The sequence below is a fragment of the Oncorhynchus kisutch genome, linkage group LG30 (genome assembly GCF_002021735.2).
Source record: "Oncorhynchus kisutch isolate 150728-3 linkage group LG30, Okis_V2, whole genome shotgun sequence".
Taxonomy (NCBI): domain Eukaryota; kingdom Metazoa; phylum Chordata; class Actinopteri; order Salmoniformes; family Salmonidae; genus Oncorhynchus; species Oncorhynchus kisutch.
Genome location: NC_034203.2, coordinates 39,784,675 through 39,810,100, shown reverse-complemented (window position 1 = coordinate 39,810,100; position 25,426 = coordinate 39,784,675). Strand labels below are relative to the sequence as shown.

The 25,426-nt window shown below is 43.7% G+C and overlaps 1 protein-coding gene across 4 annotated transcripts in view; it reads left to right on the top strand.

Annotated features, from left to right (window-relative positions):
* The window catches only part of LOC109874658 (ski-like protein), a 45,237-nt gene extending 28,229 nt beyond the window's left edge, over positions 1 to 17,008 (top strand). For 3 of the 4 annotated variants that reach the window (XM_031810588.1, XM_031810586.1, XM_031810587.1), the window contains exons 4-8: positions 58 to 122; positions 7,260 to 7,426; positions 8,686 to 8,984; positions 9,328 to 9,549; positions 12,416 to 17,008. In XM_031810588.1, the coding sequence (XP_031666448.1) occupies positions 58 to 122; positions 7,260 to 7,426; positions 8,686 to 8,984; positions 9,328 to 9,549; positions 12,416 to 12,685 (1,023 nt within the window). In that variant the 3' untranslated portion in view covers positions 12,686 to 17,008. The remainder of the gene's footprint in view (positions 1 to 57; positions 123 to 7,259; positions 7,427 to 8,685; positions 8,985 to 9,327; positions 9,550 to 12,415) is intronic. The other variant, XM_031810589.1, reaches the window with a different exon arrangement.
* The last annotated feature ends 8,418 nt before the right edge of the window (positions 17,009 to 25,426 follow it).

Below are 25,426 nucleotides of genomic sequence, written 5' to 3'. Positions count from 1 at the left end.
TTTATCGAGATGCAATGAAGACTCAGCATATTAAAGGGTTTATTATTGTTTCTGCAGGTTCAAGGCCAAGCCCAGGCTACTCTGGTGTTCCCCCACATCAAGGAAGAGCCCAGTCACCCCAGGTATGTTAATCTTTACTACCCCCTAAACCCTTTATCCTCTGTCTTCTACCCCCTGCCACAATGTTCTATCACCTCCCAGACACCCCACCATGGTGCACCCCAGGTTTGTTTCCTTATTTGGATTTCTCTTATCCCACAATGGAGTCTCATCTTATGAGTACTGGGGATTGGCTAGCTATGTTTCTTCCTCGTTGGAAGACCTTGCCCTTGACAATCCATGCCAAGTAACTTTCCAAGCATCTTCCTAGGGAGTGTTGCTGTAGCAGTGCTGAAACCCCTGCTCTGCTTCCTACCTTGCCTCTAGTTGGACCGACTGCATGTGTCAGTGTGAAGTTGTGGTCTACCGCTCATTAATCTGGTCCAGATGAAGGCTGAGATTAGCTGGATTACAGGAGGCAGGGCAGCACGTGACATGGTAGACACAGGCAGGTTAGACTACGGGATTACAACTGACCCCTCATTGGGACACCAGACCATGGCTGGTCAATGGTTTTTACGACGGGCTGCTACTAAAGTGCAATGTTAAAATATGTGTGTTTTCATGTAACCGGGGTGAGTCCCTGTAACATGTCCTATAGTATAGAAACAGTCATTTGGTTTTGGGTAAACTGCTTTTAATTTAACAATGCAAGTCAAGTGGAATCAAACAATGAAGTCAAAATTACATTACTAAGCGACGGTGTTCTCTCTGTCTATTTACGACCCATATACAGTGCTGTCAGAGTATTCCTACCTCTTGATTTATTTCACATTGTGTTACAGCCTGAATTCAAAATTGATTCAACTAGTTAAAAAAAAAAAAACACACACACACACTACCCCGTAATAACACATTGAACCTGTTTTTAGACATTTTTGGTCATTTATTGAAAATAAAATACAGATATCTACTTTACATAAGTATTCACATCCCTGAGTCCCTACTTTGTAGAAGCACTTTTGGCTGTGATTACGTCTTTGAGTCGTCTTGGGTATGTCTTATCAGCTTTACACATCTGGATTTGGGGATTTTCTCCCATTCCTTGCTGATTATCTCAAGCTCTGTTAGGTTAGATGAGGGAGTGGCGGTGAATAGCAATCTTCAAGTCTTTCCACAGATTTTCAATGGTATTCAAGTCTGGGCTTTGGCTGGTCCACTCAAGGACTTTCACATTCTTGTTCTGAAGCCATTCCAGCATTGCTTTGGCTGTATGCTTGGGGTCATTGCCCTGTTGGAAAATAAATATTTGCCCCAGTCTAAGGTCGTTTGCACTCTGAAGCATGTTCTCATCAAGAATTAACCAGTATTTGGCTCCATTCATTGTTCCCTCTATCCTTACCAGTTTCCCTGAAGCTGAAAAGCATCCCTATAGCATGATGCTGCCACCACCATGCTTCACGGTAGGGATGGTGTTAGATGGGTGATGAGCTGTGCCTGGTTATCTCTAGACATAGTGCTTTGCATTCAGACCAAATAGTTACATTTTTGTTTCATCAGACCACAGAATATTTAACCTTTTTATGATCTGTCTTTCACGTGCCTTTTTGCAAACTCCAGGCGTGCTGTCATGCCTTTTTCTCAAGAGTAGCTTCCGTCTGGCCACTCTTCCATAAAGCCCAGATTGGTGAAGTGCTGTAGAGATATGTATTCAATCCATTTTGAATTCAAGCTGTCACCCAACAAAATGTTGAATAAGTCCAGGGGTATGAATACTTTCTGAAGGCACTGTACATATGATAACCATGTGACTGTCTCTCTTGGCCTGTCTCTTTGTCTGTATATGTATGATAAGGTAAATGTTCTGATCTGTCTCCCTGTTGCACTCTCTCTCTCAATTCAATTCAATTCAAAGGTCTTTATTGATATGGGAAGCATGTTTACATTGCCAAAGCAGGTGAAATGGATAATAAACCAGAATTAACAGTAAATATTACACTCCAAAGGAATAGAGAGATTTCAAATGTCATGTGTGTATATACAGTGGTGTAACCATGTGCAAATAGTGAAAGTGCAAAAGGGAACATAATTCAAGAAAATGATGTGTTGTATTTACAATGGTGTTCGTTCTTCACGGGTTGCCCTTTACTTGTGGAAACGGGTCACAAAACTTGCTGCTGTGATAGCACACTGTGGTATTTCACCCAATGGATATGGGAGTTGGGTTCAAAATTGGGTTTGTTTTAGAATCATTCAAATCATAGACTCCCGAGTGGTGCAGTGGTTTAAGGCACCTCGTCTCACTGCTAGAGGCGTCACTACAGACCCTGGTTCGATCCCGGGCTGTTCATTGTAAATAAAAATGTGTTCTTAACTGACTGGCCAAGTAAAATAAAAAATGTGGGTCAGTGTAATCTGAGGGAAATATGTCTCTCTAATGTTGTCATACATTTGGCAGGAGGTTAGGAAGGTGCACCTCAGTTTCCACCTCATTTTGTGGGCAGTGTGCACATAGCCTGTCTTCTCTTGAGAGCCAGGTCTGCCTATTGCGGCCTTTCTCAATAGAACGTTTTTGGGTCAGTCACAGTGGTCAGGTATTCTGCCACTGTACTTTCTGTTTAGGGCCAAATAGCATTACAGTTTGCTCCGTTTTTTTTGTTAATTCTTTCCAATGTGTCAATTAATTTATCTTTTTGTTTTCTCATGATTTGTTTGGGTGTAATTGTGTTGCTGTTCTGGGGGTCTGATTGTGAGCAGAGCCCCAGGACCAGCTTGCTTAGGGGACTCTTCTCCAGGTTCGTCTCTCTGTAGGTGATGGCTTTGTTATGGAAGGTTTGAGAATCTCTTCCTTTTAGGTGGTGGTAGAAATTACCGGGTCTTTTCTGGATTTTGATAATCAGCGGGTATCGAATTAATTGAACATGATTTGGAAAGATCCCACTTTTGACAGTGCATGTCAGAGCATAAACCAAGCCATGAGGTCAAAGGAATTGTCCGTAGAGCTCCGAGACAGGATCGTGTCAAGGCACAGATCTGGGGAAGGGAAGCATAAATTCTGCAGCATTGAAGGTCCCCAAGAACACAGTGGCCTCCATCATTCTTAAATGGAAGAAGTTTGGAACCACCAAGACTCTTTCTAGAGCTGGCCAAACTGAGCAATCTGGGGAGAAGGGCCTTTGTCATGGAGGTGACCAAGAACCTGCTGGTCACTCTGGAGGTTCCTCTTTGGAGATGGTTGACCTTTTGGAAGATTCTCCCATCTCTGAAGCACTCCATGAATCAGGCCTTTATGGTAGAGTGGCCAGATGGAAGCCACTCCTCAGTAAAAGGCACATGACAACCCGCTTAGAGTTTGCCAAAAGGCACCTAAAGGACTCTGACCATGAGAAAGAAGATTCTCTGGTCTGATGAAACCAAGATTGACCTCTTTGGCCTGAATGCCAAGCGTTACTTCTGGAGGAAACCTGGCACCATCCCTACGGGGAAGCATGGTGGTGGCCGCATCATGCTGTGGGGATGTTTTTCTGTGGCAGGGACTGGGAAGACGAGTCAGGACCAAGGCAAAGATGAACGGAGCAAAGTACAGAGATCCTTGATGAAAACCTGCTCCAGAGCTCTCCGGATCTCAGACTGGGGCGAAGGTTCACCCTTCAAATAGGTCAACGAACCTAAGCACACAGCATAGACAACATAGGAGTGGCTTCTGGACAAGTCTCTGAATGAATGTCCTTGAGTGACCAAGCCAGAGCCCGGCCTTGAACCCGATCAAACATCTCTGGAGAGACCTGAAAATAGCTGTGCAGCCACACTCCCCATCCAACCTGATAGAGCTTGAGAGGATCTGCAGAGAAGAATGGGAGAAACTCCATGAATACAGGTGTGCCAAGCTTGTAACGTCATACCAAAAGACTTGAGGCTGTAATCGCTGCCAAAGGTGCTTCAACAAAGTACTGCGATTTTATCTGTAATAAATTTGCAAACGTTTCTAAATCTGGTTTAGCTTTTTCATGATGGGATATTGTGTGTAAATTGAGGGTGGAAAAAACGAGTTAATACATTTTAGAATTAGGCTGAAACCTAACGACGTGGAGAAAGTCAAGGGGTCTGAATAATTTCCACTGTACATATGATAACCATGTCTCTCTCCTCCTCTCTCTCTGTAGTTACAACCTGTATACATATCACCATGTCTCTCTCCTCCTCTCTCTCTGTAGTTACAACCTGTATACATATCACCATGTCTCTCTCCTCTCTCTCTCCCTAGTTACAACCTGTATACATATCACCATGTCTCTCTCCTCTCTCTCTCTCCCTAGTTACAACCTGTATACATATCACCATGTCTCTCTCCTCTCTCTCTCCCTAGTTACAACCTGTATACATATCACCATGTCTCTCTCCTCCTCTCTCTCTGTAGTTACAACCTGTATACATATCACCATGTCTCTCTCCTCTTTCTCTCTGTAGTTACAACCTGTATACATATCACCATGTCTCTCTCCTCTCTCTCTCCCTAGTTACAACCTGTATACATATCACCATGTCTCTCCTCTCTCTCTCCCTAGTTACAACCTGTATACATATCACCATGTCTCTCTCCTCTCTCTCTCCCTAGTTACAACCTGTATACATATCACCATGTCTCTCCTCTCTCTCTCCCTAGTTACAACCTGTATACATATCACCATGTCTCTCCTCTCTCTCTCCCTAGTTACAACCTGTATACATATCACCATCTCTCTCCTCTCTCTCTCCCTAGTTACAACCTGTATACATATCACCATGTCTCTCTCCTCTCTCTCCCTAGTTACAACCTGTATACATATCACCATGTCTCTCTCCTCTCTCTCTCCCTAGTTACAACCTGTATACATATCACCATGTCTCTCCCCTCTCTCTCCCTAGTTACAACCTGTATACATATCACCATGTCTCTCTCCTCTCTCTCTCCCTAGTTACAACCTGTATACATATCACCATGTCTCTCCCCTCTCTCTCTGTAGTTACAACCTGTATACATATCACCATGTCTCTCCTCTCTCTCTCCCTAGTTACAACCTGTATACATATCACCATGTCTCTCTCCTCTCTCTCTCCCTAGTTACAACCTGTATACATATCACCATGTCTCTCTCCTCTCTCTCTCCCTAGTTACAACCTGTATACATATCACCATGTCTCTCTCCTCTCTCTCTCCCTAGTTACAACCTGTATACATATCACCATGTCTCTCTCCTCTCTCTCTCCCTAGTTACAACCTGTATACATATCACCATGTCTCTCTCCTCTCTCTCTCCCTAGTTACAACCTGTATACATATCACCATGTCTCTCCTCTCTCTCTCTCCCTAGTTACAACCTGTATACATATCACCATGTCTCTCTCTCCCTAGTTACAACCTGTATACATATCACCATGTCTCTCCTCTCTCTCTCCCTAGTTACAACCTGTATACATATCACCATCTCTCTCCTCTCTCTCTCCCTAGTTACAACCTGTATACATATCACCATGTCTCTCTCCTCTCTCTCCCTAGTTACAACCTGTATACATATCACCATGTCTCTCTCCTCTCTCTCTCCCTAGTTACAACCTGTATACATATCACCATGTCTCTCCTCTCTCTCTCCCTAGTTACAACCTGTATACATATCACCATGTCTCTCTCCTCCTCTCTCTCTGTAGTTACAACCTGTATACATATCACCATGTCTCTCTCCTCCTCTCTCTCTGTAGTTACAACCTGTATACATATCACCATGTCTCTCTCCTCCTCTCTCTCTGTAGTTACAACCTGTATACATATCACCATGTCTCTCTCCTCTCTCTCTCCCTAGTTACAACCTGTATACATATCACCATGTCTCTCTCCTCTCTCTCTCTCCCTAGTTACAACCTGTATACATATCACCATGTCTCTCTCCTCTCTCTCTCCCTAGTTACAACCTGTATACATATCACCATGTCTCTCTCTGTAGTTACAACCTGTATACATATCACCATGTCTCTCTCCTCTCTCTCTCCCTAGTTACAACCTGTATACATATCACCATGTCTCTCTCCTCTCTCTCTCCCTAGTTACAACCTGTATACATATCACCATGTCTCTCCTCTCTCTCTCCCTAGTTACAACCTGTATACATATCACCATGTCTCTCTCCTTTCTCTCTGTAGTTACAACCTGTATACATATCACCATGTCTCTCTCCTCCTCTCTCTCCCTAGTTACAACCTGTATACATATCACCATGTCTCTCCCCTCTCTCTCCCTAGTTACAACCTGTATACATATCACCATGTCTCTCTCCTCTCTCACTCCCTAGTTACAACCTGTATACATATCACCATGTCTCTCTCCTCCTCTCTCTCCCTAGTTACAACCTGTATACATATCACCATGTCTCTCCTCTCTCTCTCCCTAGTTACAACCTGTATACATATCACCATGTCTCTCCTCTCTCTCTCCCTAGTTACAACCTGTATACATATCACCATGTCTCTCTCCTCTCTCTCCCTAGTTACAACCTGTATACATATCACCATGTCTCTCCCCTCTCTCTCTGTAGTTACAACCTGTATACATATCACCATGTCTCTCCTCTCTCTCTCCCTAGTTACAACCTGTATACATATCACCATGTCTCTCTCCTCTCTCTCTCCCTAGTTACAACCTGTATACATATCACCATGTCTCTCTCCTCTCTCTCTCCCTAGTTACAACCTGTATACATATCACCATGTCTCTCTCCTCTCTCTCTCCCTAGTTACAACCTGTATACATATCACCATGTCTCTCTCCTCTCTCTCTCCCTAGTTACAACCTGTATACATATCACCATGTCTCTCTCCTCTCTCTCTCCCTAGTTACAACCTGTATACATATCACCATGTCTCTCCTCTCTCTCTCTCCCTAGTTACAACCTGTATACATATCACCATGTCTCTCCTCTCTCTCTCTCCCTAGTTACAACCTGTATACATATCACCATGTCTCTCCTCTCTCTCTCTCTCCCTAGTTACAACCTGTATACATATCACCATGTCTCTCCTCTCTCTCTCTCTCCCTAGTTACAACCTGTATACATATCACCATGTCTCTCCTCTCTCTCTCTCCCTAGTTACAACCTGTATACATATCACCATGTCTCTCCTCTCTCTCTCTCCCTAGTTACAACCTGTATACATATCACCATGTCTCTCTCCTCTCTCTCTCTCTCTAGTTACAACCTGTATACATATGATAAGATGGTGGCTCCTAATGTGTCTCTGAGGGATCAGCCGGAGGTCAGCTCTGAGGTTCTGGGGGAGCTGCTCAAACACCACTACAGTAGGAGACTGGCCCTCGGCCACCAAGACACTGCTATGGGTCAGTACCACACACACACACGTAAGTTATGTTCTTCTATCCTCGTGGGGACCTATTATCCTTTTCATTCAAAATCATGTTTTCCGTAACCCTAAACCTAACAACTAACCCCTTACCCTAATTCTAAACGTATCCCTACACCGAAACCTAACCCCTAAGCTTAAAATAGCTTTTGTCCTCATGGGGATTCTGTCCCCCACGAGGGAGAATTTTCCTTATTTTACTATCCTTGTGGAGACTGTTGGTTTTAAGTCCCCACAAAGACAGAAGAGCTTGCGTGTGCATGCTGCTGCTGTTTCCCAGTCTGACCTTGAAGTGTTGAGTAAGGTGTGTGTGTGTGTGGCCGTGGCCTAAAACGTAGTTTTTTTTTGACCGGCCACTGTGGCAGGTAGATAAAAACATATTTTTAATATTAATTTTTTACCGGAACATTTATTTTTGTGTTAATTACAACAGAAATCACAACAAAATGGATAAGCAAGCTTAATTTTTTTTATTTTTAAGAAATGTATTTCTATTAACCGGTAGTGTGGTATATTAGTCAATTTAATTTTATATTTTTTTACCAAAAATATCACAGATGAGACAAAGTTCAGCTGCCCCTTTTAAGGTTACCTTGGTAACAGGGCCACTTGAGTCGTCTCCTGTGAGAATCTGACTCACTGAGAGATGTTTCTTCTCTTCGCTAGTAGTGGAAGAAAAAAAAACCTCAAGCATTTGAAAAGCAACTGAATTTGTGAACTAAACAATGTAAATATCATAGAAACATGCATAGTCTCACTTTAGTAGTTAAAGCAACGTATACGCCTGTGCGCATTGCTAATAAATGACACCTTTAAGCAGTGCACACAGACGCCCAGCCAGGCAGTGTTGCTTGGATAGCTATAATGTTAGGATTCCTATTTCGTTGTGTATTACCAGATATGAAACAAAATGGCAGAAATACTTGTGAAAACAGCTACTGTAGCATTTATTTAGCTATTAATCACTATTCGCACGTGCCCATATGTGTGCCCATTTTAAGGGCCTGTGTGTGTGTTCTCTCCATCCATGTGGGTGGTTGTGTATTTGTGAGTGCATACAGTATACACAGAGTGGACAAAACATTGTACACTGTCTTATCTTAGTTACCCATGCATGGGTGTGGGTTGACTGCCGTGGGTGTGTGGGTTGGTTGACTGCTGTGTGTGGGGGGTTGACTATACTGCTCTCCCTCAACCTCTCCTTCCTCCCCCTCTCAACCTCTCCTTCCTCAACCTCTCCTTCCTCTCGCTCCTCAGATCTCCATGCCTCTCCCCCTGCTCCTCCTGTTGTCAATGACGCCAAGTCTCAGCAGCGCGTTGTTTCTACTGCTGACCGGGACCGCCAGCAGCCAGTTTCCATGGAGACCATCCCCAGCAACAAGAGTTCTTCTGCTGTAGCGATGACCACGTCGGTAGCGGCGCCGGGGAGTAAAGATGTCCTGTCTTCTGTCTGTGAGGACGACAAGGAAAGGATCGTAGTGGAGATCGTTCAGATGTACAGCAGACAGCAGGAGAAGCTGCATTCCACCCTGCACAACCAGCTGCAGCTAGAGATGGTGAGACACTACAGACAACTAGAGATGGTCAACTTCAGCCAGAAAAAATGGCATCAGCCACAGTCAAAAGCGTAGATCAGTGTTGACCAACCCCCCCCTCCCCGGACTGCTCTAATTTGTTCCTGTCCAGCAGAAACACTCCATGTCAGCTGGTTGTCTACACATTTTGAATCACCTCCATTTTAATTGAATTCAACATATTACATTCGTAATTATTTCTGATTTTTATAGTGTACCGTTTTGCTGAACTTTGAATTGCTCCAGTTACTGAACAACTAACATAAACCATAAGGGGTATCAATCAGGAAATGTAACCTATCATCCTGTGTGTCTCTGTGTGTAGGAGTTGGAGGCGCTGCGTGGAGGTGAGGCTGTCAGGCTGCAGCAGCTGGCAGCAGAGCAGTGTGAGCTGCAGAGTGAGCTGGAGGCGGTGCACACTGAGCATGCCCACAGGCTGGGGCAGGTGAGGGAGGAGCAGAGGGAGTTGGAGCACAGACTGGAACAGCTGAGGCAGCAGAGCTGTGTGTGTGACAACACACACCAGGAGGAACGCTATGCTAACCAGGTAGGATCGCTATGCTAACCAGGGTTAGGATCGCTATGCTAACCAGGGTTAGGATCGCTATGCTAACCAGGGTTAGGATCGCTATGCTAACCAGGGTTAGGATCGCTATGCTAACCAGGGTTAGGATCGCTATGCTAACCAGGGGTAGGATCGCTATGCTAACCAGGGGTAGGATCGGACCACTATGCTAACCAGGTAGGCTTGGACCAACAGTCCACACACGTAGTGCATTCGGAAAGTATTCAGACCACTTCACTTTTTCCACATTTTGTTACTTCACAGCCTTATTCTAAAATGGATTAAAACAACATTTTCCATCAGTCTACATACAACAACCTAAAATGACAAAGCGAGAAGTGTTTATTTTTTGCAAATCTATCAACAAAAAAACCCACCTTATTTACGTAAGTATTCAGACCCTTTGCAATGAGACTTGAAATTGAGCTCCAGTGCATCCTAATTCCATTGATCATCCTTGATGTTTCTACAGCTTGATTGGCGTCCACCTGTGGTAAATTCAATTGATAGGACATGATTTGGGAAGACGCACACACCTGTCTATATAAGGTCCCACTTTTGATTTAATTTAACTATTCTTATTTACAATGACAGCCAAACCCGGATGACGCCGATTGTGCTCTGACAGTGCATGTCACAGCAGACACCAAGCAATGAGGTCGAAGGAATTGTTCATATAGCTCTGAGACAGGATTGTGTTGAAGGCACAGATCTGGGGAAGGGTACCAAAACATTTCTGCAGCATTGAAGGTCCCCAAGAACACAGTGGCCTCCATCATTCTTAAATGGAAGAAGTTTGGCACCACCTAGACTTCCTAGAGCTTGCCGCCTGGCCAAACTTAGCAATCGGGGGAGAAGGTCCTTTGTCAGGGAGGTGACCAAGAGTTTCTCTGGGGAGATGGTTGTCCTTCTGGAAGGTTCTCCCATCTCTGCAGCACTCCACCAATCAGGCCTTTATGGTTGAGCGGCCAGACGGAAGCCACTCCTCAGTAAAAGGCACATGACATCCCTCTTGGAGTTTGCAGAAAGGCACCTAAAAGACTCTCAGACAATGAGAAACAAGATTCTCTGGTCTGATGAAACCAAGATTGAACTCTTTGGCCTGAATGCCAAGCGTCACAAGCGTTTTTCAGCGGCAGGGACTGGGAGACTAGTCAGGATCGAGGGTATAGAGGATCGAGGGTAAGATACAGAGATCCTTGATGAAAACCTGATCCAGAGTGCTCAGGACCTCCGACTGGGGGCGAAGGGTCACCTTCCAACAAGACAACAACCCTAAGCACACAGCCAAGACAACACAGGAGTGACTTCGGGACAAGTCTCAATGTCCTTGAGTGGCCCAGCCAGAGCCCCGACTTGAACCCGATCAAATCAATCAAGTGCTGTACAGAAACACTCTAAAAGCCCAAACAGCAAGCAATGCAGGTGTAGAAGCACGGTGGCTAGGTTACTTCCTAGGTTCAGTTCTTTCTAGGGAGTTTTCCTAGAGAGGAACCAGGATCTGAGGGGTGGTCAGTCCTCTTCTGGCTGTGCTGGGTGGAGACTATAACAGAACATGGCCAAGATGTTCATTGATGACCAGCAGGGTCTGGATGATGATGATGATGATGATGATCAGTGGTTGTAGAGGGTGCAACAGGTCAGCACCTACAGGAGTAAATGTCAGTTGGCTTTTCATAGCCGATCATTCAGTGTCTCTACAAAGTTGAATTCAGCAGATCTGGGACAAGGTAGCACGTTTGGTGAACAGGTCCATAGCTGCAGGCAGAACAGTTGAAACTGGAGCAACAGCACAACCAGGTGGACAGCAAGTAGTCATCAGGCCAGGTAGTTCTGAGGCATGGTTCTAGGGCTCAGGTTGAGAGTGAGTGAGACTTCCCAAATACAGGTGTGCCAAGCTTGTACCGTCATATGCAAGAAGATTCAAGGCTGTAATTGTTGCCAAAGGACTGAGTTAAAGGGTCTGAATACTTACGTAAATGGGATATTTCCATTTTGTATATTTTATAAATTAGCAAAAATTTCTACTGGCCTCTTTTTGTCATATTGTGTAGATGAGAGAAAATAACTTTAGAATAAGGCTGTAACATAACAAACTGTGGAGAAAGTAGGGATCTGAATACTTTCTGAAGGCACTGTATAGACATTCACCCTGTTTGAATCAAATCAACTACTTGTACTAAGCTTGTCTGATGCTTTAAGCAAGCTGTTGGATTAAATAATTACGACACAGACCACTGCCCCACTCGGGAGAACTCTAAGGCACTCGATCACTACAGATCCGTGTTCGATTCCAGGCCGTGTCACAAGTACATTAGTGTCTAGTTTGAGAAACAGACACCTCACAAGTCCTCAACTGGCAGCTTCATTAAATAGTACCCGCAAAACACCAGTCTCAACATCAACAGTGAAGAGGCGACTTTGGGATGCGGGCCTTCTAGGCAGCGTTGCAAAGAAAAAGCCACATCTCTGTCCAGTGTCTGTGTTCTTTTGGCCATCTTAATCTTTTATTTTTATTGGCCAGTCTGAGATATGGCTTTTTCTTAAACCTAGCCACAAACCCCTAACCCTAATTGTAGCCGTAAAACCTACTCTTAAAATAGCCTTTGTCCTCATGGGGACTCAAATGTCCCCACGAGGGAGAATTTATTGTTTTACTATCCTTGTGGGGGATTTTGGGGGATTTTAGGTCCCCACAAGGATCAAGTAGGGACATAGTCAAACACACACACACACCTCCTGCTGTCTCCTTCATCCACTTGGTGTCAGGCTTAGGCTGGCTGTGTGTGTTTACTGTTCAGACTAACCTGACTTCATCTCTTTCTCTCCCCTCCCTCCCCTCTTCTAGCTTGCAGAGCTGCGTGGGAGGTTGGATGGTGCAGAGGCTGACCGGGATAAGCTCCAGGAAGAGTTGAGGAGTGAGCGGGATGCCCGGGAGAAGCTGGAGAGAATCATCTCTCAGCTCCAACAGCAGATGGGCCAGACGGCCTCCACCTCGGCCTCCTTCGTCACTACAGGGAGCCCCTCTCCGCCCCCCACCCCCTCCTCTCACCCCCCCCACACAGAGGGACACACCGCTGGCCCTGCCGAGCAGCAGAACGGTCATGCTCATAAGTAGAGGAACTTAAGAAATGCCCTTCTGTCTCTCTCACCTCCGTTCTTTTGCTGCGACTCCCTCCCTTCATCCCTCACCCCCCTGCTGGGAGAGACGGCAGCCCTTCAGACACAGACAACCCCCTCCCTCACCATGTCTACCCCCTTCTCCCCCAGGCTGCTTCTCTCATGTTGATTATGGCAGCCCCCCCGCACCTCTCTGATTCAGAGGGGTTGGGTTAAATGCGGACACATTTCAGTTGAATGCATTCAGTTGTACAACTGACTAGGTATCTCTCTCCCTCCTCCTCTTTAGTTTTTTGGATAAGGATTCCTGTTTGTCTATTAATTTAACACCACATTAGTTTAATGTTTTGGTTTACTGTCCGTAAACACTATTTCAACTTTTTGGGGATATACATGTTTGTTTTTTAATTTATAGTTTTACTGAATGAACAAATGACTGCTTGGCAGACCGATAGGAGTAGGATGTTTTTAAGGACACTCTCCTCCTTCCCTCGCATCCTCTCCTCCTTCCCTCGCATCCTCTCCTCCTCCCTCCTTTAGATTGTGGATTTGATGTGTTGCGTGTGGGAGGTCAAACAGACAGTTCTATCCTGGCCCTGCCCCTTGACTCTGTTCTGAACTGCGGTTACACTAGCGTTGTCACTCTTTCTACTACTACCTTGCACGCCAACTGGAGCTGCTGGAGCTAAGATGGCGCCCGCTTGGGTGTTCCCCATCTCATACAGACAGTCCAGTGCTCTGGCCCAGCTACTAGCCACACAGGACATTTTATGGATACACATTTTCGTTTCACCTTTGTTTAAAAAAATAAAAAATCCTTATACACATTACTTTCAAATAAGCGAAAAGTGGTTTTGAGTTTGAGTGTTTGATTTCCCTGTTAGCAACAGTTAGGGTCTTGCCACCCTCTCTCCTCTGTGAGACCCTCTCTGTCCCAAATAGTAGACTATTCCCCGTATAGTGCACTACTTTTGACAAAAGTAATGCCATATTCCCTATATAGTAGTGCACAATATAGGGAGTAGGTTGTTATTTGGGATGCACACTCTGAGAGCTGCAGGGGCTAGCTGTCTGCCTGGGGGAATATGGGTCACAGGTGAAAGGAATTAGTCCAGACTGACATCTGATCTGCCTGCCTAGGATCCAGGCCCCTTCCTCTTTCCCCTCCACCTTATTCCACCTCACTGAACAAACAGAGCCTTGCCTGGCCCAGGCAGGGAGGTACAGTCAGGCAAAGAGAGCGTGGCAAGGAAGAGAGGAAGGGGAGAGACCGGGAGTGCAGGGGGCAGACACCCTCTCACGCTGGGTGGGCCGGAAGTAGAAGTCCAGGCGAACAGCACACCCAGCCCCAATCAGCTAGCTCACACAGAATGGATTTAGCCGCCACAGGCGGACCCTAAGAGAGCAGGGAAGTCTTTTTATAGCCCCCCCCCCCCAGACCCTTAGAGCCAGGTTGCATGTAAATAGTTATTTAAGAGGGCCTTGGTTTATTTTTTATGCATCTGCTATACATGCAAATTGGTAGACATTCCACTGTGCTCGGACTTCTCAATGCAGATCTCTAAAGAAAGAGTTTCCTTTAGAACCGAGTTTACACCATGCCCTGACACAGTACTTATAATATAGTAGGACTTATTTTGTTATTAAGCAGCAACGTTTAAACAAAGCTTCAAAACCCATTATTTTCATGAGGACAAAAACCACCCCACGAAACGGACGCCCTGGGTGTCTGATGTAAAATTCAGTTACATGCAGAACAAATCCAATCCATTCTGCTCTACCGACCGTTCCATAAACTTTTGGAAATTATTTTGAGGGGGGAAAAAATATATTTAATGTATCAACTAAAGATTTATATTCACTTTGTACATATATTAACTATGCCATGGGATAATATTCTAAAGGTTATTATAAAATTGACTGGACCAGGCAAGGCCGACGCTCTAAAAACATCCGTTATGTTTCTGTTGCCTGAGTCTTTGAAACTTTCAGATTTGACTTGTCGTTTACTCTGCTAAAGGAACACTCCGCAATACAACGTCATCATACGCAGCGACAGACTTCTTGTTTACCGTTATCAACAATAGCAGAATTCAAGACTGATCGGCTGTTAACAATTTTTTTTTTTTTTTTACGCCATGCCTACATTGGGACTAACGGATAGTGGCTGTCTTGGCAGATTATAATTTATTGTTGTCGCTCCGCTGTGTACACTGACATTGTGGAGCGCACTTTTTTTTTAAATTGCTGTTGAAGTGCATGGTGTTCGGATACGGCCGGAGGGCTGAATAGGAAAGGAAATACGTCGTTACAGTACTTCCCAGACCTGATTACCTTGATTTGTTTATTTCGTGGATGATGATTTCACCCTGATAGACTTGACGTGTAATCATAATGTATACGCTTTCGCTCTTAATCCAATTTTCGTACACTAAACCACATCCCCAGACAAATTTGAATATGCACCGAACATGTTTATTTTTAAAAACTAAATTTGAAAACAAAACAAAGGTTTGCATGTAACTAAGTAAATGGATCCCCTTAATATGGTTTGTTAGTTTAATGATATCTGACTTAATATGTTTATGGTATAAAAACGAATTGTTTGTGTACTAAGTGACACTATTCTCTAGTGCCCATAGGGCTCTGGTAAAAATAAAATAAATGGTGCACTATATACGGAATAGCGTGTCATTTGTGACAGACAAGTGGGGAGGGAGAACCTAACACACAACTTGTTGACCAACTACCTAATCAAACTATACAAATGTAGCCTCTAGATTCTGCAAAGTGGAGCGAGAGAGAGAGAGAGAGAGAGAGAAGTGTGTTTGGTTCTGAGCGCATGTGTATTTGCCAGTGACCGAAGCACAGTAGCGATGAAAAAGGGGAGAGATTTATTATAATGTGCCGCTGTGGGTTGTGTCCTAATTTTTTGTCAACACTTTCTCGTCTTGGGGGTATAGGGTCCTTGGGACTGCATTGATGTTTTACATCACAAGATAATCAGTATTAGGTTTTGTTATTATCGCCATAGTTACCTCCTAGAACAGTCTACAACAATCGTTTTGGGGTATCAAATGTATTTCTTGTACTTCTATGTTTTCTGTTGGTGTAAATTACATTTTATACAGAAGAGGGCGCTCTATATTTACTTTAGTTTAATGCCATGCTAATGATGTGATGGATACAATGGCTTAAAATAAATCAAGACATACTATGCTGTAACACGGTGTGCTGTGCCCTCTTGCATTTGCAATGTTATGAGAACTAGAAGACTATGGGTCCTGGTCAAAGGTTGTGCACTATAAAGGGAATAGGTTGCCATTTGGGACTTAACCACAGTCATGTACAGTTTATTTATTTTTATTTTCATTTTTTATAGCTGTGTATTTTGTCCAATTCGACTTACTACTAGACCCTTGGCCTTGCTTCCGGAGCACAGTTATACAGTAACTAGCATTTCCATAGTTTAATTATTATTATTTATTTTTTTACATCCATCCCCAATGGATTGTTCCCAGATTTAAATGGATAGCGCAGCGATTTAGCTTTTTATTTTTTAAATTAGTGAAATCACTGAACGATCCCTTTAATGAAGGTGACGTAGTGTAGAAGAGGTAGTACTCTGTAAACGATAGTATAAGTTGGATTTGGGATCCGCTGAAGAAGTGTTGGATCAATTGTTTCCATTTATGCTTTGTAGTTTGGATATTTATTTAGGAACACCGTTCTTATTTAGCAGCGTGGGAGCTAGCTAGGATGTTAATCCAACACAAAAAAATGGTTATGTATGTTTTGGTTTTCTCTGAGGTATAAACACTACGTGTACGCCATATTTTCAGTTTAAACTTAGTAGGCTACACCTGACATCGTAGTTTAAAAATAAGAAAATATTTTTATGGCTGTTTAAAAACGAACTTTTCTTTTTCTTAAAATGCTATATTCTGAAAGATGTATGGCAGTGAGTGTCTGTATGACTTTTGCAAACCATGTTGCCAACAACAATGCAGTGCGATTGAGACGTTTGTTCTTTGCATGAAACGAGACACGGTTCTCCTACCTCATGTTGTGATATAAAATGTTTTTTAAGCAGAGGACACTGCATCTTTAACCGTTGGTCATAATTGATATTTACTAGTATATGATGACATACGTGTACATGCTTTTAGCTAATACCTCAGTTGTATTTCTAGTGTTCTGTTTTCTCTCCCTCCCCCTGATCTCAGACCTTGTAAACATATCCTGTATAGCCAATGATATAAATATACCCTGTATAGACAATGAACTTGGATCAAATTCTAGTAAAGTTCTTGTGTCAAAACTGGTGTTGTAAATCTTATGTTATTCTGGACGTGAAACCGGTGTGTCGCAGACGATTACTGATCGATAATATTATCTTTATTATCCCTGATAGGCAATTAGCTGTACATCAGTCAGTCAAAGTATATATCAACACTATAAATAACGTTTTTAAAAAACAGCTACTTATACAGCAGGGATCATACTGAACAAAAAAATAACAATTTCAAATATTTTACATCACAATGGCTGTGCGAAGATGCTTGATATTGTCGTACATGTTGCTCCAGAGCATCCCAAACATGCTCAAAGGGTGAAATGTTTGAGTATGCAGGCCGTGGAAGAACTGGGACATTTTCAGCTTCCAGGAATTGTGTACAGATCCTTGTGACATGGGGCCGTGCATTATCGTGCTAAAACATGAGGTGATGGCGGCGGATGAATGGCACGACAATGGGCCTCAGGATCTCATCAAGGTATCTCTGTGCATTCAAATTGCCATTGATAAAATGCAATTGTGTTTGTTGTCTGTAGCTTATGCCTGCCAATACCATGACCAGACAGCCACTATGGGGCACTCTGTTCACAACATTGACATCAGCAAACCACTCACCCACACAAAACCATACACGTGGTCTGCAATTGGGTGGCCAGTTGGACGTCCTGCCAAATTCTCTAAAACGACGGAGGTGGCTTATGGTAGAGAATTGAACCTTACATTCTCTGGCAACAGCTCTGGTGGACATTCCTGCAGTCAGCATGGCTATTGCAACGCTCCCTCAACTTGAGACATCTGTGGCGTTGTGACACAACTGCACATTTTAGTGGCCTTTTGTCCCCAGCACAAGGTGCACCTGTGTAATGGCCATGCTGTTTAATCAGCTTCTTGGTATGCCACACCTGTCAGGTGGATGGATTATCTTGGCAACGGGGAAATGTTCAAACACAGGGATGTAAACAAATGTGAGAGAAATAAAGCTTTTTGTGCATATTGAACAGTTCAGTTTTTAGGGTGTAGGTTGAAGTTGCCCGTAGTTGCTGATCTTGGGTCTGGTTTGCATTTTTCTCACCACTGGTTAAGGTTAGGATCGGGGGAGGAGAAGCTGTTCCTAGATCTGTACATAAGGGAAATTTCACCCCGGGTCATGGCGGTCTCCGATGGACCAGGACCCAGTGTGGTCCAGTAGTGTTCAGAACCACCACGGGCTAGAGGAGGAGGTCGTAGGTGTAGCAGGCGATCTGAACCAGCAGGCAGATGTGGTGCCTGCTGAGGTGGAGGCCCAGGAGAGAGGTGTCTCCCTGAAAGAGAGAGGGAGAGTGAGCGCTACAGAGTACCGATGTGTGATCAGAAATTTAGAATAACACCAATTCACCAAAAACACCAAAAATCCAAAGGGATTGTTTCCTTTGATGGAGCGAGTGTATTTATTTTACTTTAAAAATAAATACAAGTTAGTAATGTTAGTTATTAAGCTTTCTACTTCTTAATAAACACAAATGCAATCAATCAGCTGAAGGTGGAGGACAGACAGGGACAGACTCATAAGGGCGTCCACCAGGGTCAGAGAGAGGGAAAAGGGAAAACAGCCCCAAGAAACTGGTTCAGATGGGCTCGGTGGAGAAGGAGCAGGGCCCAGCCTAGCTCCAAATTTCAATAACTTAACCTCAAAACTATACATTTTAGAAATGAATATACAAATATCGAAAGCATTTAATGAGAACTAATAGGTGTGCAAAATGCAACTCTCATTTTACAATACGTAATTTATTAACGGTCCCTAACTAGCCCCGGAGCCAGGCCATCCAAAGGCAAACCAACTTTGCCACAGTTACACACCAGCCCAACTGACGCTATTTGGCAAAAGCATTTGGCTAACTAGACCGCCTGCAAACACACGAGACAGCCACGTCAAATCACACTGTGAAACCAACTCGCGTTTGAATTTCTTACATTTCTTAACAAAACAAATCTAAAATGGAGGCCAACTCACAATGTTTAGCCGTCCTTTAATTTGGCCAGGTACTGCATACACCCCGATATGAAATCAATACTAGGTTTGAGAAACAACTGAAAAAACGTAATGGGTTGTGTCTTTGAATTCAGTTACCTCGACCAACATCATCAGATACATCTCCAGCAGGATGTGGTAAATCATAGTTAAAACGGACGTCATTACAATTTTTTCTCAGTTCATTCACACCCTTGGATCCAATGAGAACTCCTTTGATACAGAATATATAGGGAATAGCCTACTTCTAAGGGGATCTCTTAGAAGTCTCATCTCTAGAAGTGTCTTCTATATTTCTCAAGCAATACAGAGATTCAGATTCTTCTCAGTAACTAGGTTTCTATCCAATTGGCAATTTATTCTAAAATCTGCATAAAATCAACATGCGCATTTTCCCACCAGATATGTGTTTCCCTCAAATTGACTTGTTAAAAGGCTAAAAGGATAAAAGGCTGTGCGTGATAATGTGAGGCACATTAAAAATAACTTTTGTGGTTAAATTCCCATTTGTGGAAAAGGCTAGGCCACCAACATGAGATTATTATGGATAAGAGAGATCATTTTTATTTGTCAAATGGCTGCCAAGCATCGATTATCATGTCACCAAAATTGGAACACAGGAGTGATGGTTGCTGATAATGGGCCTCTGTACACCTATGTAGATATTCCATTAAAAATCAGACGTTTCCAGCTACAATAGTCATTTACAACATTAACAATGTCTACACTGTATTTCTGATCAATTAGATGTTATTTTAATGGACAAAAAAAATGATTTTCTTTCAAAAACCATGACATAAGTGACCCCTAACTTTTGAATGCCGTTCAACACCATAGTGCCCTCAAAGTTCATCACTAAGCTAAGGACCCTGGGACTAAACACCTCTCTGCAACTGGACCCTGGGACTAAACACCTCTCTGCAACTGGACCCTGGGACTAAACACCTCTCTGCAACTGGACCCTGGGACTAAACACCTCTCTGCAACTGGACCCGGGACTTCCTGACGGGCCGCCCCCAGGTGGTAAGGGTAGGTAACAACACATCCACCACGCTGATCCTCCACACGGGGGCCCCTCGGGGGTGCGTGCTCAGACCCCTCCTGTACTCCCTGTTCACTCCAAAACCATCATTAAGTTTGCAGATGACACAACAGTGGTAGGCCTGATCACCAACAACGATGAGACAGCCTATAGGGAGGAGGTCAGAGACCTGACCGTGTGGTGCAAGGACAACAACCTCTCCCTCAACGTGATCAAGACAAAGATGATTGTGGACTACAGGAAAAGGAAGACCGAGCACACCCCCATTCTCATCGACAGGGCTGTAGTGGAGCAGGTTGAGAGCTTCAAGTTCCTTGGCGTTCACATCCCCAACAAACTAACATGGTCCAAGCACACCAAGACAGTCGTGAAGAGGACACATCCCCAACAAACTAACATGGTTCAAGCACACCAAGACAGTCGTGAAGAGGGCATGACAAAACCTATTCCCGCGTAGGAGCCTGAAAAGATTTGACATGGGTCCTCAGATCCTCAAAAGGTTTTACAGCTGCACCATCGAGAGCATCCTGATGGGTTGCAACACTGCCTGGTATGGCAACTGCTCAGCCTCCGACCGCAAGGCACTACAGAGGGTTGGCCCAGTTCATCACTGGGGCCAAGCTTCCTGCTATCCAGGACCTCTATACTTGGCGGTGTCAGAGGAAGGCCCTAAAAATGGTCAAAGACTCCAGCCACCCTAGTCATAGACTGTTCTCTCTGCTACCGCACGGCAAGGGGTACCAGAGCACCAAGTCTAGGGTCAAGAGGCTCCTAAATAGCGTCTACCCCCAAGCCATAAGACTCCTGAACAGCTAATCAAATGGCTAGTCACTTTAACTCTACCTACATTTACATATTCCCTCAATTACTTCGACATCGGTGTCCCCGCACATTGACATTGACTCTGTACCGGTACCCCCTGTATATAGCCCCACTATTGATATTTACTGTTGCTCTTTAATAATTTGTTATTCTGATCTCTTACTTTTATTTGTTGGTATTTTCTTAAAAATGCATAGCTGGTTAGAGGCTTGTAAGTAAGTGACAAATACGCATGTGACAAATACTATTTGATTTCGGATCGGATTGGGCCACAGTGTCTCCTGACCCCTCCTGTCTCAGCCTCCAGTATTTATGCTGCAGTAGTTTATGTGTTGGGGGGGCTAGGGTCAGTTTGTTATATCTGGAATACTTCTCCTGTCCTATCCGGTGTCCTGTGTGAATTTAAGTATGCTCTCTCTAATTCTCTCTTTCTTTCTCTCTCTCGGAGGACCTGAGCCCTAGGATCATGCCTCAGGACTACCTGACATGATGACTCCTTGCTGTCCCCAGTTCACCTGGCCATGCTGCTGCTCCAGTTTCAACTGTTCTGCCTGTGATTATTATTATTTGTCCATGCTGGTCATTTATGAACATTTGAACATCTTGGCCATGTTCTGTTATAATCTCCACCTGGCACAGCCAGAAGAGGACTGGCAACCCCACAGCCTGGTTCCTCTCTAGGTTTCTTCCTAGGTTTTGGCCTTTCTAGGGAGTTTTTCCTAGCCACCGTGCTTCTACACCTGCATTGCTTGCTGTTTGGGGTTTTAGGCTGGGTTTCTGTAAGGCACTTTGAGATATCAGCTGATGTACGAAGGGCTATATAAATAGATTTGATTTGATTTGAAATGAGGGATATAAAGTACATTTAAAGCAGGTACTTCCACACAGGTGTGGTTCGTGAGTTAATTAAGCAAGTAACATCCCATTATACTTAGGGTCATGTCTAAAAATGCCCAGTTGTCCATTATTTTATCTACCATGGCTTGAAGAGATCTCAGTGACTTTAAAGAGGGGTCTGGAGCATGGAGGATTTAAAGGCTTAAACAGTTACACAATAATAAACAGTGTGTGTGTGTGTTTTGAATCTTCACAATGCCGAAGAATTACTCAATATGTGTGTGTTATCTTGGAATGGAACAATCTGGGCCTGGTTTCCAAATAGCGATGGAATTAATGTTTTACCAAAGTTTTTCCCAACGGCCGTCAGGCTCAAAAGAAAGGGAGCGCTGCTCTCAGATCAGCTTTATCCATTCAAATTATACATAATTATTTCACAATGCTGACGACTGATCAGCTCCTATTACCACCCATGGCTGCAAAAATTGAGGTGGCTTATTCTAATGCTTACCCAATAAAAATGCATTAACTCACCGATTTGGCACGTCATCGCGCACGTTAGGCTACATATCATGAAATAGACAGTGCCAGTCAAACATTAGAACACCTACTCATTCAAGGGTTTTTCTTTATTTGTACTATTTTCTACATTGTAGAATGATAGTGAAGACATAAACTATGAAATAACACATATGGAATCATGTAGTAACCAAAAAAGTGATAAACAATCCAAAATATATTTGAGATTCTTCAAAGTAGCCACCGTTTGCCTTGATGACAACTTTGCACACTCTTGGAATTCTCTCAACCAGCTTCACCTGGAATGCTATTCCAACAGTCTTGAAGGAGTTCCTACATATGCTGTGCACTTGTTGGCTGCTTTTCCTTCACTCTGCGGTCCAACTCATCCCAAACCATCTCAATTGGGTGGAGGTCGGGTGATTGTGGAGACCAGGTCATCTCATGCAGCATTCCATCACTAACCTTCTTGGTCAAATAGCCCTTACACAGCCTGGAGGTGTGTTGGGTCAATGTCCTGTGAAAAACAAATGATTGTCCCACTAAGCGCAAACCAAATGGGAATGCGTATCACTGCAGACTGCTGTGGTAGCCATGCTGGTTAAGTGTGCCTTGAATTCTAAATAAATCACAGATGGTGTCACCAGCAAAGCACCCCCACACCATCACACCTCATCCTCCATGCTTCACGGTGGGAACCACACATGCGGAGATAATCTGCTCACCTACTCTGCATCTCACAAAGACACGGTGGTTAGAACCGTTTGGACTCATCAGTCATTTGGACTCATTAGACCAAATGACAGATTTTCACCGGTCTAATGTCCATTGCTTGTGTTTCTTGACCCAAGCAAGTCTCTTCTTCTTATTGATGTCCTTAAGTAGTGGTTTCTTTGCAGCAATTTGACCATGAAGACCTGATTCACCCAGTCTCTTCTGAACAGTTGATGTTGAGATGTGTCTGTTACTTGAACTCTGTGAAGCATTTATTTGGGATGCAATTTCTGAGGCTGGTACCTCTAATGAACGTATCCTATGCATCAGAGGTAACTATGGGTCTTCCATTCCTGTGGCAGTCCTCATGAGAGCCAGTTTCATCATAGCGCTTGATGGTTTTTGCGACTGCACTTGAAGAAACTTTCAAAGTTCTTAATGTTCCACATTGACTGACCTTCATGTCTTAAGGTAATGATGGACTGTTGTTTCTTTCTGCTTATTTGAGCTGTTCTTGCCATAATATGGACTTAGCCCTATTTGGTAAAAAAAAAACATCTTCTGTATACCTTGTCACAGTGCAACTGATTGGTTCAAACTCATTAAGAAGGAAAGAAATTCAACACATGAACTTTTTACAAGACACACTCATTAATTTGGTTACTTCATGAAACTTTTGACTGGTACGGTATATTATATATATATTTTAATTGTCATCTTGGTTTTCATTTGCAGCCTCTTTTTATACGTTACTTGTTTGTATCAATTGCAAAGACATTGGCAACTTTTTATTTTTTGTCAACTTTGTTCTAAAGTTATCACCGGTCAGAGAGAGACAGATATACCTTGTTAAACAGAGATCTTCTGTGTATAACGTGATGAGGAAGGGCAAAAAAGCAACTCACTTAGCTGTTCTACAAGTTTTTATTTAACTAGCCAAGTCAGTTAAGAACAAATTCTTATTTATAATGATGGCCTACTTGTAAAGCCCTCCTCTAACTAGGACAACGCTGGGCCAATTGTGCGCCGCCCTACGGGACGGCTGGTTGTGATACAGCCCGGGATCGAACCCGGGTCTGTAGCGACGCCTCTAGCACTGAGATGCAGACTGCTGCGCCATCTGGGAGGCCTGAGGCAGGTGTTGGATTACAAGTGTTTTCAGGTGCAATTTTAATAACGATGGTTTTGGGAAACAGCTCAGGGATTTAACGATGGTCCTATGAAGGTTCTAACGATGAACTTGGCCTTAAGATGCTTTTAGTTCACGGTGTCTGTGTGTCAAAAGAGCGCTGAATGATGCCAATCTATTTACAGTATGACACCTACTGGGTCATTCCACCCATTCGGTAGCCTTGTACGAACCAGCTTACATTTAAGCATGCGAGATCAGGATGGTTCGTACGAAGCTACCAATTCGTGCCTTTTGAATGTTAAAAGTTAGTGGTATAATGTCAGAGTGGTCAGAAACCAGAGTGCGCCTTCGAGTGGATCACTTTTGTCAAGTCGGTGACCATCTTCGATATCATTGATCACCACCTTTCAAACTGTGTTGCACTCTGGGATACATTTTTTTCGAATTGCGCCTACATGTGGACTGCAGGAACTTGTAAAAAATCATGTGATCGAAGGTCATGAAGTTTTGACTGCAATTTTCTGCAGTTTCTCTTCACGTACTTCATCTTGCAGCCATTACCTGCATTGTGGGAGACTCTAATGTCAACCAATCATTAGGCTGTTTCTGTTTAACCCACATGACCAAAGAGATGACTGAAACATTAACCAATTTGCCATGATTTATGTGTACAGTGGATATATACAAATAAATGTGATATTTGAGTCTCTCGCTCACTGATTGATTGTACAATGTGTACACAAATAATATTATATTATGATTTCAGGTTGTGAGTGTGTGATATGGAGGTTAGATACATGGCTATTTCAACATTTAAAAAAAAATGTTGATCTGGGCCCGGTTTCCCAAAGGTATCTGCTCTGTTAAACAAAAACAGTGTCTGACTTTCGGCTGTCCCAAACACACATCACACGACTTTCATCTACGGTCGGTTGCTTTAGGCTTACTACTCAAAATGCACTCGGAGTCAGGTGCCGGGCGGTACCTCTGGAGCCAGCTGCAGGAGATGGCATGTAGGGCAGGCGTTAACCGCTCCTCTGGGACCCCCAGCCATTCCATGTATTTGATCTCTTCTAGAGCTAGCACACCTGATATAACTTGAAACGTCTTGGGGTCCCTGAAGAGCGGTTTGAAAACACCCTGATCTAGGGTACTGATGCTGTAAACCCTGTCGTTGGCAGCTCACTTCTCAACAGGTTTTCCTGTCTAACCCAGGATTCGATTTTTGATGTTATCAGTCTAAATATGTTGACAGATACATAGGCTACTAAATTGGCAATTGATATGGCGGTCTGTTTGAGATCTCGAATGCTGCGCAGTGGTGTGGCAGGTTTGACGCTCTTGAACAGTCATTCCCGAAGCAGC